Consider the following 15,285-nt stretch of genomic DNA (forward strand, 5'->3'; position numbering starts at 1 on the left):
CAAGCCGACACGAGTTAACTCCCTTTCCAAGTGACAGCGCTAAGTTCTACTAAATATACATGTGTATAATATATTAATAAATATTTATATATGCATTTCTTAATCTTGTTTTAATTTACACAAATGTATTTCTTAGAAAGATTTCTAAATATTGAAAATAGCTTAGGCTTGATGCATCTTAAAATGTCGTTATGTCCTCTTAGAGTGGATTCCATGGATTATTTCCCATGGACCGAGGGTCGCACCTAATGATACGCTAATTTCACCGTTTTATATATGTGAGATATATATGAATACAAAACATGTGACAGCATGGGGAAAATGTACAGTCGCAAGACTGGAATGACACACAACAGTGATCAATCCTTTACTACTGAAATCGAAAACAAGAGCGATCCTCAGATATAAGAGGAGACATACGGAGTGGTGCCAGTGTGAACTATCATCTCTCTCCACCCCATCTGACCCCTTATTAAACGATGAATCAGTTTCCTCACACTTAAGTTCCCCCCTCCTCCCCGTCAAACTCGATTTTCCATCAGCCACCACGCGTCTGGCACATCGCAGAACTTTTTTGTCTTCAGCAGACATTTCCCCTACCCAGTTTCCCTCTCTGCTTCTCCCTCTTCTCTCTCTGAGGCCGACTGCGCGTTCTCCTCCAGGTAATCGTAAGAGTAGGTCGTTTATGAGCTCGGAGCACGTCAGGCGTAACGCAGTGATTGATGTCATCAGCAGGAGAAAGAGAGAACGCATCGCGCAGTTGTGAAAGTTCTACCGCGCACGCGACATGACGGATCGCCCCGGTGCAGGAAACTTGAAAATATTGTCCTATTGTTCCACTGGCATTGCTTCCACAACAGCTTTTACCTTTTGCGCGTGGTCTTTGTGACGGAGCATGAGGCGTAAAAACACCCGGGATCGCACTTTCTTCTCCGTGCCCTTTCTTCCTCACCTGAAACCTCCCCCGCCGAAGAGAACGCTTCGGTGAGAAGTGGAGGTAGAATCTGGTTATAGACATCGGACTGGGGCTGGTTTTGGCTAGAAATGAACGTCGTCGTCTCTTCATCATCTTCATCATCATCATCGTCGTCATCGTCATTATTGCGGCGATCGCCTTCCACAAAAACCACCACCATGATAGATGAAAATGTACCGATGTTTTGAATGGTAGCTGCTAAGCAAAGGCAAGCTGAGGCAGCCTCCTTTGAGAGCAAGCTAATGACATTGTATGGAACTCTTATACGATGTTTCTACATGATCTACAAGTAAAGCATAGAAACAGATGACTTAACAAAAGACTGAAAGATATCTAGCAAACGCTCCACGAAGTGAACGCATACCGCTGCACAGTGAGTGGTAAATGAAAGAGACAATAAATATGCGAGAGTTTCTAGATTTTGTTAAATAAGCAAGACAGGACATTAAAACAAATGTTTGCAAACGACATGGATGCTTATGTCTTCTCGTGAACATGACTCCCACTGATATCAATGCGTGCGCACATATACATAGATAAATGTACGCGCGTAGACTTGTTTACATATCTTGATTTTTGTCGCTACCGCCAGCTGCGCTTGGTTCTACACAGCGTGGCGGCCACGCATCGCTATCACGGACCTAGGGTCTGTCTGTAAAGAAGTGTTCATGGACTGACTCATATTCTGGACTGCTGATTACTCATGTTATTAAAAAAATGTCCTAACTCTATCACGTGCGGTTGTGAACACCTCCACTCTCGGTTACGCATGCTCGATGACAAAGGTGGCCAATATTGATATAATTCTAAATACAAAAACACTTACCTGCTATCTCGAGCTAATCACATGATCTTGCAACTTTTGAGCAGAGCATATGTTTTCCTCAATCACTATACTGACATCAGTTACGTAACACATGAAAACTCTAGCGTCCTTTTCCGTTTGATATGTTTTAGCAGACTAGCCAATGCTCGAATTACAATTTTGAATATAACAATTTTCTTTCATTTTAATTTGCTTTATATAAATTTCTATAAAGTTGTTTATTTAGCTGTAGAATTTGATGTCTAAGCAGATTTCTCCGCGTATACATCACAGACGAATGTGCTTGTAGTCTTGGGCTCAGCACTTCAACGTTTTAAGACTTTTGAGCAGAGCTAGGAGAAAGAGAAGGAGAAAGAGAAAGTTCCCTTGTACGAGGTTTTTGTAAGGGATGGACATGGCACCGGTGAATTTCAGGTCTTGTTTGCCTCGTATTTCTCGTCACTTCTTAACTGAGCGATCCAGCCTAGGTCTGAACCTAATTCAGGCAGTCAGATGTTCGTTCTTGATGAAATGACGAATGGGTGGTTTTGATGGGTGACCAAGATTTTGCCAAGCCTGTCGAAGAAGGCCACCCCTACATGGCAACTTTACCTTTATTTTGCACTCACTTTTTTTCATTCGCTAAGTACCAATGTACTCTCCACTAGGATTCGATTATTTAATGTACTTTCCTTGTTTCTTTCTACAAGAGTGCTAATCAGTCAGCTACAGCACGTTCTGGTAATCTTTTCCCACCCTGAACCTAGTTTGCGACCTATCTTCAAACTGAGGTTTAAAGTAGGATTCTTCCTAAAGTGTTATCATCAATGATCGCTGATTCTTCTAAATCAGACTTAAACCAAAAAAAAAAAAAAAAAAAAAAAAAATCATTCAGTAAAGATACAGCTTTGACCTACCACTGCGACACAGGTGGAACAACAAACGTGTCAGAGAAACCGACTATCTTCGGACGAACATTTCTTGAAAACGGACCGTCAGATTAGTCAGTCGCAACCCTCTCAGCCTACCTAACCACTTTTTTTTTAACATTTCCTGAGGTCTGTTTCTGTTTCTATGCTCTTGTCTGCTTCCTCCGATCTCACCTTGCTGATGGCATAACGCATGGCGGAGTACGTCATTTTCAAGAATTATTATTCCAGCCACTTGCTGGCTGCAGCTCGCGTCCTGTGGGCGCGTGTCAGGGGCCAAATATTTATCGCACAATGTCGTGCTCCAGTCCATCAAGTCGGCCCCGAGGCCGGACAACGCGTGAAATCGGGCGTAAATAGAATTCTCGTCTTCTCTGCGCACAATTACACCTCCTGACATGTGCACATCCGCGACTTATCACTGATCCGATCTTCAATATCCCTCCGCCAGTGAAAAGAGCGCGCGTGAGAGGAAATTGAGCAGCGCGGACGAACCAGGCCTCGCATTAATCGCAGCTTTTAGCGTAATCGTCCGTCTTTTAATCTAATCACTCCGCCTGAATAGAAATACAAGGGATTACAGTTTTGATCTCGCTTTGGGACTTTATTTCTCTCTCTCGTTTCCTTTTTCGTGCAGCGGAGTGCGGTCGGCAGCCGTCTGGTGCCGGAAAGAGGCCCAAGTTTATCCGAAAGTGTAGCAGACGCGATCGCAGGTAGTTCAGTGCAGTTGTTATGGATCTGCCAGCGAGACATAATAAAGCCTGTCGAACGTGAGCTTTTTTTTTTCAAACGTATTGGATTACACACGACACCCATGCTTCTTTCCGCAAGAATTGTCTGCTTTTACCGACTGGTCCGTTGTCGAAGCGTGTAGCCATCGCAACATTTCGTTGATGTACATCAGCCTCTCAGCTTGAAATTATTTCCACTTCAGCTCCGTCTTTGCCAGCCTGCTCACCCTCCATCCCCATTCACTCCTTTCAAGTCTTCGGTTTCAGATTACTTCAGATTATGTTCAGTGCAAGGTCCTACCTTTTTCACTCAGTAAAACGCTGAATAAATAAATAATAAATTAACATATCGCTGATGTCGATTAAAAAGAAAGAAAAACGGGAGTAAAAAAAAAATGGAGCTTAACGATGTTACAAAAATGAAACAAATTAAGAAAAATAATTTAAATCACCGGTTGAATTTAGTGCAAGATACCATTTTTAAAGAATCATGTGAATAAATCTCCTCCGTCCTCAAGACACGATGTTGCACTCGGATCAGCCGACTGAAACCGATAATTAAAATAATAATGATTATAAATAAAATAAAGAAGCCATGAAGCATTTTTCTTCATTCTTTCTTATCACGTGTCTTGAGACCACATAAAGAGACAGCAGCAGATCCCTATGCTTGTCTTGCTCTTTTGAAGCTTTCTGGCATTTCTCCTTCAAAGTTCATTGGCCGATCGTTAGTCGATCGTTATGTGTTACAGAGGTTGTGTCCAGGCCCCCAGGGGGAGATAATGATCGTCAAGATCATAGAGTTCCTGCATCTTAGGATTCACATCTCGTTGTGCCTGGTCATAACGGGGCGTTGGCACACAATCCAGCCTTCAGCTCGGATAGAAAGATGATTCAGCCGGGAAAGGCAACGACATCTTCGAGTTTGAACAGATCGTGTTAGCCTTTGTCAAGAGCTCCACAAGGGAGGCTATCTAAAGAATGGACAACGGGGCGATAAGGACGACAACTCTGAGGATAAATCACGACTTCATGGAGGTGATGTGTGTACGGGCGGTGATTCACAGGGCAGAAGAGACTGTTAGAAGCGTGAGACCCGGACAGGTGGGGATTGACTTTGAAGGCACCGCTTTTGATATCTCTCTCTCAGTCACCTTGTAATGAAAGCTTGAGAGCGGATGAACATGACATCTATATGAGAGGCGAGACAGCAAAACAGTTCCCATGCGAGTGTTGTCAGTTTGAGGGGGAACTTGACAAACGACACCCTGTTACCCCGAGTCCTCCCTGCCGGCTGGGTGGAATTTACACGTTTGAGGTGTTGTCTGAAAAAAAAGGACACCAAGTTAGAGGTGGCACGCAAGACGGATACGAGAAGGAGAGGGAGGGTGAGAGAAAGAATGACACCGTCATTGAAAATGAGTGTGACTGTAGAACAGTGGAGAGGACTAGTGCAGGAGTGTCCAGAAGTATATATAAAGTGAAGACAGTCTGCGAGGAAGTAGAAGTGATTTTGTGTGAAGGTGGCGGTGTGAGTAAAAGTGGAGGTGTATAGGAGTAAAAATGGGGATGTATGTGTAAAAGTGAGGAATACGAGTGAAAGTGTGAAAATGGAGACGAATATTAATAGTAAAGACAAGAAAAAAGCTATAGATGTTTCGAGAACAAATGTTCATAAAAGTGGAGGGGTATGCGTGTGAAAGCGGGGGACGAATGTGAGTGAAAGTGGAGGTGTAGGTAAATGAAAGTGGATATATATACATGTATATAGGTGTGAAAATGGGGGCGTCTGTGCTAAAGTAGAGGTGTGCTTGAAAGAGTTCATAACAATGAAAAAGTGCCCCTCAAAAACTGGTGGAGGAGTGAGATGCAAGTAAACAAAGTTTTGCGTCCGCATTAAGATGATTCTATTTTCCTCTATATCTCTCGTTTGTTTTTGTGCTGAATTCTTAGAGTGGAGCGAGAACAAAAATTTTTTTATCAGGAGAGATCATAAATATAGTGTTCCCTTGCGTACTTCTAGTACTTCAGATATTTGTCAAGCGCAACTCCAACAGAGATGAAGCGCTATTGTCAAGACTTTATAGTGCCACTTCTCCAATGACAAACAAAACGCATCTGCCTTTCTTGACCAAAGCTCCTCTCCGAAACTGTGGATGGCTCCATTTGTATCTCCTCCCCTCCCCTGTCGTGAATTCCCCCTCCCCTCCAACTCCTATTTAAACATGCGCAACGACTTTCCATTGACGCACAGTGGCGCTGAACGGCGGGTAGGTGAAAAAGAAGACACCGTGCAGGTGAGCAGTCCTCACTGCCTCCTTTTTTTTTTTTATAATGACAGGAAGGGGTAGGGGGCCCACTTGGTCTTGGCGTTACGCAGCATCCTACCACTCCACGCTTCCCATTTCTTTCTCATCTCATCCACCCCACCCTCCTCCTGAAACCATCCCCTCCCTTCAAGCCATCATTCACCTCGTCCTATCTCACCTGCCGTTTGAGTGGCGGGGGTGGTGGAGAGAGACCGTGTCACCTCCAGAAAGCGATGACAAGGTGACTACCAGGTATCAGGGGGGGACCATCGGTGACTCAACAGTGTGCATGCCACGCGGCGCGTGCCTCACGGCGCATGCGCTTGTCGACAGGCAAGGTGGGATGGAGGGGGAACAATGGTGGCGCAAGTCAAGTAGGGGTACCCGAGAAGACCAAAGAATCTTAACGACTCTCAGTGTGACTGAAGGCCCAGACTCTGTAGGCTGTGTAGGGGCTGACTGATAGGGACGGCTTAATGACCAACAACAGATTCAAAGGATTTCATGTCAGGCGCTGGTGGTTTTGTGTGTCCATCACTTATCTGTTTGAATGTACACAAAAATACTTTGTTGGATCCTCATATTCTCTCTTTTTTCTCCCTCTCTTCTCTCCTTCATAAATGTATCTCTAAATACTGTAATTATCAGCTATACCCTTTCTTTTGCAAAATACAAACTTGTTTTCTAGGCAGGAAGCTACAGAATGAATAACTATATTAAGTTCGTGGCTTATGAAACATTAATTTAAGTATCGTTAAAGATGTATTATTAAGTGCTTATCTTTAAAAGTGTATTTTTGTTATTCTCTTATTACCCAGATGACCCCGATTTGCAAGACAGATATTCTCACATCAAAGATTTAGTGTATTGTTAAATTCTTGTACCCGGACTTACGTTGGTGGTTGCCTAAATTAGGGTCCATTGGGAGCTGGTGGGTTCTTCTTATAAAAGACAAACTGTAAACTTCATCAATCTCTCTCTTTCTCTGTTTCTGTATGCTTCTCTGTTTTCTGTCTCAATCTATTTCTCTCTCTCTCTCTGTGAGTGTGTGTGGGGGAGAGGTGTGTTGAAATCGCTCACAAATGCAGATGTGTCCATACATTAAGATGGTGGGATTTGAGGATGCACAAATGCATGGGTGAGGTTGACATAGAAGGAAACCCGAGTACCTAGAGAAAATCCTCGACGATCTACCAAGTGACCAGCTGTCGCATCCCAAGAGGATTACGTGATCTGACTTCATGATCTGACAATTCTCAATGAAACAGACTGAAACAGGGATAAGCAAGCCTTATAAGCAAGGACTCGCTCCCTAACCTCACTGTGACATGGCCAACGCTGCTCCTTTTGCCCTAAATTCTGCAGCTACAGGCTTCTGAGATGTAAAAGGAATCACGAGTAACCCTTCACCTCCTTTTTTTTCTTCTGGCATCAACATTGGCTTATTCTACAAAATATCAAAGTATATATTTTACTGAGGATGACTAAAATTCATTTAGTGTGCATTCCTAAAGTTCAAAGTTGAACTTCAAAGTATTGGAGATAATGACTACCGTACGACTTCGATACGTTGTGTTGAAGTTCCTGAGAGTACTTCTTCCAATCAGAATTGTTACCATGCGTTTCAAATGTTTTCAGTCAAGACGGATTTTTTTTAGCCGTCTACTTTTTTTTCCCTGTAATTTTTACAATTTTTGTCACATTTATCCTTGTTATTTGACAAATGTTCGCTTCATTCTAGGTTCATATTGTTAGTGTCGAGCAAGCAAATTAGTTGAAAAAGGAAATTAATAATAAAATAGTTTTGAATCATTTTTGTGCGCAATGCGAATTGCAAAAATGCGTCAATTTTAGAGAATGCAAATACAGAAGTCAAAAGAGTTTGTCCCATAAATTCGTAGCTACCTTACAGAAATAAATAAATATGCATATTTGTTCAACTGTCATTTATACCAAATGTCAAAATATTAAGGTTAAAATGATTTTAATTAGTACTAAATCAAAATCATATATGAAAAAAAAAATCAAACATGAAATTCAAACTTTGTCATATAATGAGGGAACTCCTGACACCTCACCCCTCACCCCCACCCCCACTTTCCCCCTTGACCAACTTTAATGCGAATTAACAATTTGCTATCACATGTACTAAAAAACTAATATGTTACAGCACAGGAAAACTATTTAGCCAATCCATCTATAATGAGTACAATACCAATTAATTGTTGGACTTTTAATGTGTTTTAGGGTACTTTGCAATTTTAAGATCTTGTTAACGCTTTTGACGTTTATTTTATACGGTTCATTTAATTTGATCAACTGAACTGTCTCTCTGGTATGGGCCACTCTCACGTATGTGTGAATCAGTGAAACATATTTTGATGATCAAATTCTTGTACCTGAGGTCATATTCGCACGTGCCTCAATTTGGTCACACTTAAAAAAAAAATTAGATAGCTGCTCCTCTCAACAAAATATAAAAGACGAACTGTTCACTTCATCACTGTGTGCTGTTTGTGTCGCGGCCATGCCAACATCAAAGGCCGTACATAAAACGGAAGCACCTTCGCGCATGTTCTTCGCGCACCTAATTACTACAAGGTCCATACACCACACAATGCAACAGGCGGCGCTGCTGAAGGTGGTGTTTTACGCCGACCATGGCGCCCCCTGGCGCCTCGCCGGTTCACCTGCAAGAAAACGCGCTGGTGGAAAAGTCAGTGCGTCCCCCGCCTACCCCCGACAACAAACTAAACCAACAGCTGCTGTCGACAGAAAGTTCCTCCTGGACCCTTTAGAAAATCAGTCTTGCGTTAAAATGTAAAGAAGACAGGAGTGTGCTGAATGAAATGACGAAGACTTCCTTTCTACGACTTCTTTCTTCTTAAATACTGTGGCTGAGAATATGTATTTTGGGTGGAAATTAGCCACCCGTCTGGGTTATTTATAATGATGATGTCGTGACCTGGTAATCGTCTATCTTTATTTATATTCAATTTTCCGGTAGGCTGGTGGATGCAATAAACTTCACACTGATTGGTGTTCTTTAAATTTCTATTTGATTTTTGGTGCCACTAGTTTTTTTCCTCCATAACTCTCGCAGCATAATGAGTGTAGCACACACACACACACACACACACACACAAACACGCACATACAAATGCACACGATGGAGCTCCAGGAAGACATTTCTAATTTTTTATTTCAATCACAAAATTTCATGACTTCTTTACAACAAACATCGAAATGCCAAGAATCTGAGTTGTACACACTCAAATAATGTCGCAAACAGCACACAACTTATTCAGTCTGATCAGTCACAGACGTACTCCAACGGCCTTCTACAGGAATATACGAGTACACGAGAAAACCAAAATCTCCAGACCCCACACACAGTGTTGCCTCTCGCCTGACCTACCATAACCTTTGCACCTGTTCGAATTTCGGGTATGGAGCTTAGCACTCTCAGAAAACATGAAAAAAAAATAATACCCAAGGGTATGGCAAGCAAATGTGTGACATCTTAGCCACACTTTGTTTCTGTGCCGACTGCTGTTAGTAACTCAATGCCTGGTACCAGTCAAAGTATGGTCAGGTAGACTAAACCATCTCAGCCCTGTCAGTGGAGTCGTTCAAGGAAGGTAAGTTCGATGTACTGCCACGATGAAAGGTTTTACAATGGCTGCGATGTGATTCACCCTGCAATACCTAGCTCTTATTTCAAGTTTTGTACATGCAGATGTTTTATGAACTAACTCTCCTGTTATACCTCACTAGGATGACTTTGAACGGAATTCGGAGGGAAATGGTGCATAAGAGAGTCGAAAATCTATAAACTGTAGTAAATATGCAGTGTCTCATCAATACTGCATTAAACAGACATTAATGATTCATTGGAGAAGAGTTCTGCTGCTAGGTTAACCACAAAAAAAATAAAAAAAGAAAAAACGATACTAAGCAATCGGCCATGGCTTCCTGATAGCAATCCACCAGAACCCACTCTCCCATGAACATCTACCACCTGGAAATGCGGTTGATTTTCGGTCCATGTGACAACTGGGTGGGGAAGCAGTTGACCAATGAACCGTGAAGGACTAGAGAGAATGACGAGGGGACAAGCGTGGCCCACAGAAAAAACAGCTAGCCTCTCTTAAGAGCCTTTAATTTATTATGTTGATTTCTGGATGAAAAGCTTGCGATGAGTGTAAACGAGGAGGAAATCACTATCCTGTTGTCTTTTATTTTTATTCAGAAAGACTGCTAAGACACTCGGGGGTCACCCACACACTCTCACACTCACAAACACGGAAAATATGGTATTTAGCGATGCAGCTGGTTATGTAACAACAAGCAAAGTCCTGCCTGGAGATATTCTGGATATCATTTCCTAGCGGATTACATAAAACTGGTCTCAGGGTAACTACTTAGTCTCGGGGTAACTACTTCGAGTAGCAAGAACACAAGGTGACAAGAGGAAGCCTTCTAGCCACTCTCACTGCAAACAGTTACACACTTGCCTTATACAAGCACGAGGGTTGATGGAGGGAGAAGTCTGTCAGAATTTAGAGGCGACAATGAGGAGGTTAAGATACACCACACGGGTAGAGGGGTGGGTCCTTAGAGATGATAGTCGACTCTCTCGCAAACTTGCGGTCAAATAACTTAGGATTTCCACCGACAAACTCCATGCACGACTAGACTCATTCATTCGCTCCATACACCTACATTACATGAAATTCTTTTTCCTTCAATTTTATTATTTTCTTTTCCTCATTCGCCAACGTCTGCAAGCGATGCCAGAACCGTGGCTGCAGGTCTCGTCTTCCAGCAGCTCAGGGTCAAGACTGCTGTGTCCACGAGTCCTACATCCGGCAGCCATGGCGACAGCTGCGACCATAAGTTATTGCTTATCTACACAAGGTTGATGCTCTGAATAATAACGAGCAGCGAGGCCAGAGGGCTACAATGACAACTGAATTGTTATAAGCCAACAGCTTTATTGTGGTACAAAGTCTGTCTTCTATAAAGACTGGTCAAATCCCGAGGAGCAATGTTCCTCGCCTTTTTTTTTTTAAAAGGAAAAAAAAAAACTCTAATAAAAGGTTGTAAGTAAGAAATAAGAATTTTTTTCTTGAGAGATAAAACTCTCAGTCGTACTGCGGAGCTATCATTTATTGACCATGCTAGAATGTAAGCAAAACATAAAAAGCAAATAACCAAAGGAAGCAAATAAGAGCATTTTATCGAATCCAAACAAGGAGAATTTCTGTCTACAATAATTTCATGTTTTCTATTGGAAAAAAATCGCTTACTGAACACAGCTCTGTTGTACATTTCTTATCGTATTTCTTACAGAAGCGGAACATAGCTGGCTGAATCAGAAAGCAATAAGAAACAACAACTGAGATCGGGTCATTTGATTATAGAATATTTTACAACAAATGACAAACACGAACAGAGGTAGAATAAAAGTTAACACTAACGCAAACGTTCAACGGCACTGAGCTACAAGTCTGTATGTTATTCATCCCACCCTCCACTTTCTTTGCTTGGTACTTAAGAATGATCTCCCTTTAGTACACCATCCTCCCACTCTTCCTTTCCTTTATCGAGTTCTTCAAAAAGTGAATTTTTCTAGTTTATAAAGGAACAATATTAATCTTTATCTTAACTGTCAGAGCCTCAACATGAAGGTGTAACGATTTTTGCGTTATGTGTGAATAATAATAATAAAAACAAACCCAACCAACCCTACGTACTTTTCTGCTTAGGTCGCTTTATGTACTAACCATTCTTTCGAGCAGATTTCTCAAATAGCTTAAGTTCACAAACAGCCTTTTTGAACTCGAGGACTGAACTCACAAAATGAAGAATGGGAACTTATTATACATATGTGTACATTACATACATCTGGTGGTGGGTCAGGGGGGGGGGTGAGGGAGAGGGGAAAGTAGTAGCATGACAGGTTCAAAGCTAGAGATGTCTACAAAATCACAGCAAGGCAGAATTGCAAAGCGCAGACTTTCTGGCAGTCAAACCAAACCGAAAAAGAGAACACAGACAACAAACACATCATGGATATTATCGCTTCCAAGGTTACTTCAAGTAAATAAATAAACAGCTGTAACTGGAACTCTATGTACATGTTAATACACCGACACAAGAATCCATCTCGGCCAATGGAAAGATAGGAGGAGGAGGAGGGTTGGAGGAGAGGGGACATGTTCAGAGACAAATTAAAACAAACCTCCCTGGCGGCTGAGGTGAACCAACAACTGATGAGCCAGCGGCTGTCAGTCTGAGTCTGCGAATATTTACACGGGTGGCTGAAGGCAAGGTCAACACCCTTCACGTCCAGCGCGTGCTCACGTGACGCGTGAGGGTGAACGCGCGCACGGCGCACAATATGGACGGGTTTCGAAGAATCAACGCTTACAGACGATGTTCAGATATCATTAGGCTTATCTACAAGTCGATGAAGAAGGAGAAAGAGGAGGCATGCTATAGAAAACGAGATTATGTAGACCATCATCTGAAAAAAAAAATCAACAGGAAGAAAAACTTCTCAGGGACTATGAACAACTAGCATCGTCTCTCGAGAATGTAGACACGCCCGCACGGACACACAATAATGAACATATCTGATAGACATTTTAGCTTTTGGGCTGAAATGCAACATTTGGGGAAAAAATCAGTGGTTAGCTATACTCAGCAGTGTTTTCAGCACACGAGTATGATAACCTCGCTTTCGATCCTTCCTGACGAGATGTAAGTAGAAAACTTTGACCTCGCAACTTACAAACATCTGACAGCAAGAAAGACTTCAAAGTAAAAGATTCAGCAGCAGCAATTATCTGACATCTGATGCATTTCGTGATGAAGTATTAACGATCAATCTTCTCTCTGGATCATATTTAGATACTTTTCTCTCTCTCTACATCTTAAGAACACTTTTATCTCTACTTTATACGGGTAACTGCCCACCAAACGAAATGTGCCGGAGTTCTGTAACACCTGATGTAGAGTCCAAATTTTTTATTTATTTATTTAATTTTTGTTCATTTTTCTTCTGCCTCTTTAAATCCTATCAGGGCAAAACTCACAAACAAGTGACACAAAAATAACTCCAAATATTGATAGACAGCATTTACGACACTTATCCTTACATATTTTTTTTTAAATGTATAATCTGCTGTAAAGACCTCTTTAAAAAGAAAACTATTAAAGAGGCGTAAATTCTCGGTGCATGGCAGAATGTATGATATTTTATAAAATCTCTTTAGTACGGGAATGTACAGCTTTAACAAAGTTTAAACGAAAATGCAAACGGTTTGCATAATATAACCGAATGTCCAACATTTAAGCTCATTTCTATGGAATACACAAAAAACAGATGCAGAAGTAAGAACATGATAATACAAAAATATCATCGGGAATTACTTTTGGTCCCAAGTCAAAGGTAACAGGCACCAAACATATACATATCTCTCTCCCACTGGTTCATTCACTCTCAACAACACTGTTTTAAAAAGTAAAGTGGAAGGGTTCTACATCCCCGAACCAACTTTAAACACTCAGCCTGCAAGACGAGGCATCAGTGTCAGTCACAATGTTGCAGGTTAAAAGTATCTGGCTAAAAATATTACACCCATCTCTTTGTCGAGCAAGCGTTCCTCGGAAGCAATTCAATCTTTGGGATTGTCCTCGTGAGGGAGGCCAAGAAACAATGACCCTGGCAAACAGCAGTGGACTGGTGGATAAAGTTTGGGAAAATTCCTTGCAGCTCAGGGTCGAATCCCGGCATTCTCCAGAAGCAGAATCGCAACATGAGCTGCATCATCTAGTTTTCCAAACTCTTTCATCGATATTGAGGCCTGGTATATGTTGACAGTGCTGCTTGCTTTCGCGAGCATTTTACAGTCAGGTTTAAAATATTTGTTTGGTCTGTGTGTGTGTGGGTGTTTGTGTGTCCCCCCTCCTTAGTAGTCCCTAAGCTCGTGGTTCTGTTCGTCTATGGCATGTTGCAAACTCACAAAGGGTAAAAAGTAAAACTCCATTGAATAAGACACTTATCTATGCCCTGTCAAGGCTACACGGTGTGTAATACATACAATCCACAAGCTGGGCGACATCTGGACCATAAACACAGCTCCATGTCTTGGTCTGTCGCACCTCTCTTGTCTACAGCAGAGCTTTGACTCGTCTCTGAACCGCACAACAACAACTGAAGTAGTTTAATTCTTGTGTCCGATTTTTTTTTCTATTCGCTCCACTCTTGCCATGTCCTACTGAGTAGAGATATTGTCTGGGAGCTTGGAGAGCCATAAAATGCAGAACCAGCCATCAAAGGAAAATTCCTGCATGGTTGACTCCTGGGCAGGAATGTCCTGATTTCATACATGAAGCCTGCTGCCCTGAAAGGAAATTTCCATTTTGGACAACTAGGTCAGCTCGATCCCACATGTTTTTGCGCCTATGCAGGCGGAGATGATATAAAGTTTTGCCTAGATTATATCTGCACATCAGTATGCCTGACGGTTATGCCTCATTTGAGTGGCAGGGTGTCATCTAATTTGTACACGCCTACCTTGCAGAAGGTATGCCTCTGTGAGCTTCTGGGTGGCTAATGGTATACCCTGTATGGAGCCCAGCAAGTTGGCTGAGTCACTACGAGGTCCTACTTGTACTTGTCCTGTTGGCCACTTCAGACAGGTCGTCATGTTAGTAAACATCTAGCTAAACTTATGTGGAACAGACTACAGCTGCAGCTGCTGTCCCAGCCTTGACCTCAAACCATTGACTTTGTCAGCAACCTGGGCTGGAGGTTCGTCCTTGACCCCGTCCATGACGAAGGTCGCGGACTTCTCCAGGTCGCCTCCGCTGCCGCCGTTGTTGTTGAGAGCCGCCACGGAGGGCTTCACGTCTCGCCACGCCGACTTGGACAGGTTCAACTCCTCCCCGCAGTCCACGTCAGCATCGTCTGAGAATGCCTCCTCGTCGTCTACATCGTCATCCACGACAGTCAGGTCGCTGTCCTTCTCGTCCTCGGCGTCGGAGACATCGTTCTTGGCAGGGCTTGAGCTGCGCTCCTTCTCGGGCTTGGCGACGATGGCGGAAGCTGGCTGGGACCACCGCCTCCTCCGAGGTCTTGAGGAAGTTGCGAATCTCGGAGAAGTACGCCTCATCCTTGTTCTCTAGCTCAGCGGTTGGTGAGTCCGCAACGTGTGGACCTTCCTGGAAAAATAAAACCCAGACCCAACGACCTCAAAACATGCGTGATAAAACATTCTCGAATTTGACAAAGACGTTTAAGAATCAAGTGCTGCAAAACAAACAAACAAACAAACAAACCACAACAGGAAAATGGCATTGTTGCTTAAGAATAATAAAAATAATGTCCCGAAAGAATGGAGATGTAGAACTCTCGCGTCTATCAATCAATCTAAAAACAAATTGAGGCATAATCAACTAACGAACAACCAACACAATCAGACACAAAGTCTTAATTTAGAGCTCCCTCATTCAGGAAGGTTTT

The 15,285-nt window shown here is 42.5% G+C and overlaps 1 protein-coding gene across 1 annotated transcript in view; it reads right to left on the minus strand.

The window, feature by feature from the left end:
• Positions 1 to 8,934: 8,934 nt before the first annotated feature.
• The window catches only part of LOC112555872 (PR domain zinc finger protein 16-like), a 133,305-nt gene continuing 126,954 nt past the window's right edge, over positions 8,935 to 15,285 (minus strand). The window contains 1 exon segment of the mRNA XM_025224437.1: positions 8,935 to 14,984. Coding sequence (XP_025080222.1) covers positions 14,760 to 14,984 — 225 coding nt within the window. The 3' untranslated portion in view covers positions 8,935 to 14,759.

The sequence above is a fragment of the Pomacea canaliculata genome, linkage group LG2 (genome assembly GCF_003073045.1).
Source record: "Pomacea canaliculata isolate SZHN2017 linkage group LG2, ASM307304v1, whole genome shotgun sequence".
In the NCBI taxonomy this organism is placed as follows: domain Eukaryota; kingdom Metazoa; phylum Mollusca; class Gastropoda; order Architaenioglossa; family Ampullariidae; genus Pomacea; species Pomacea canaliculata.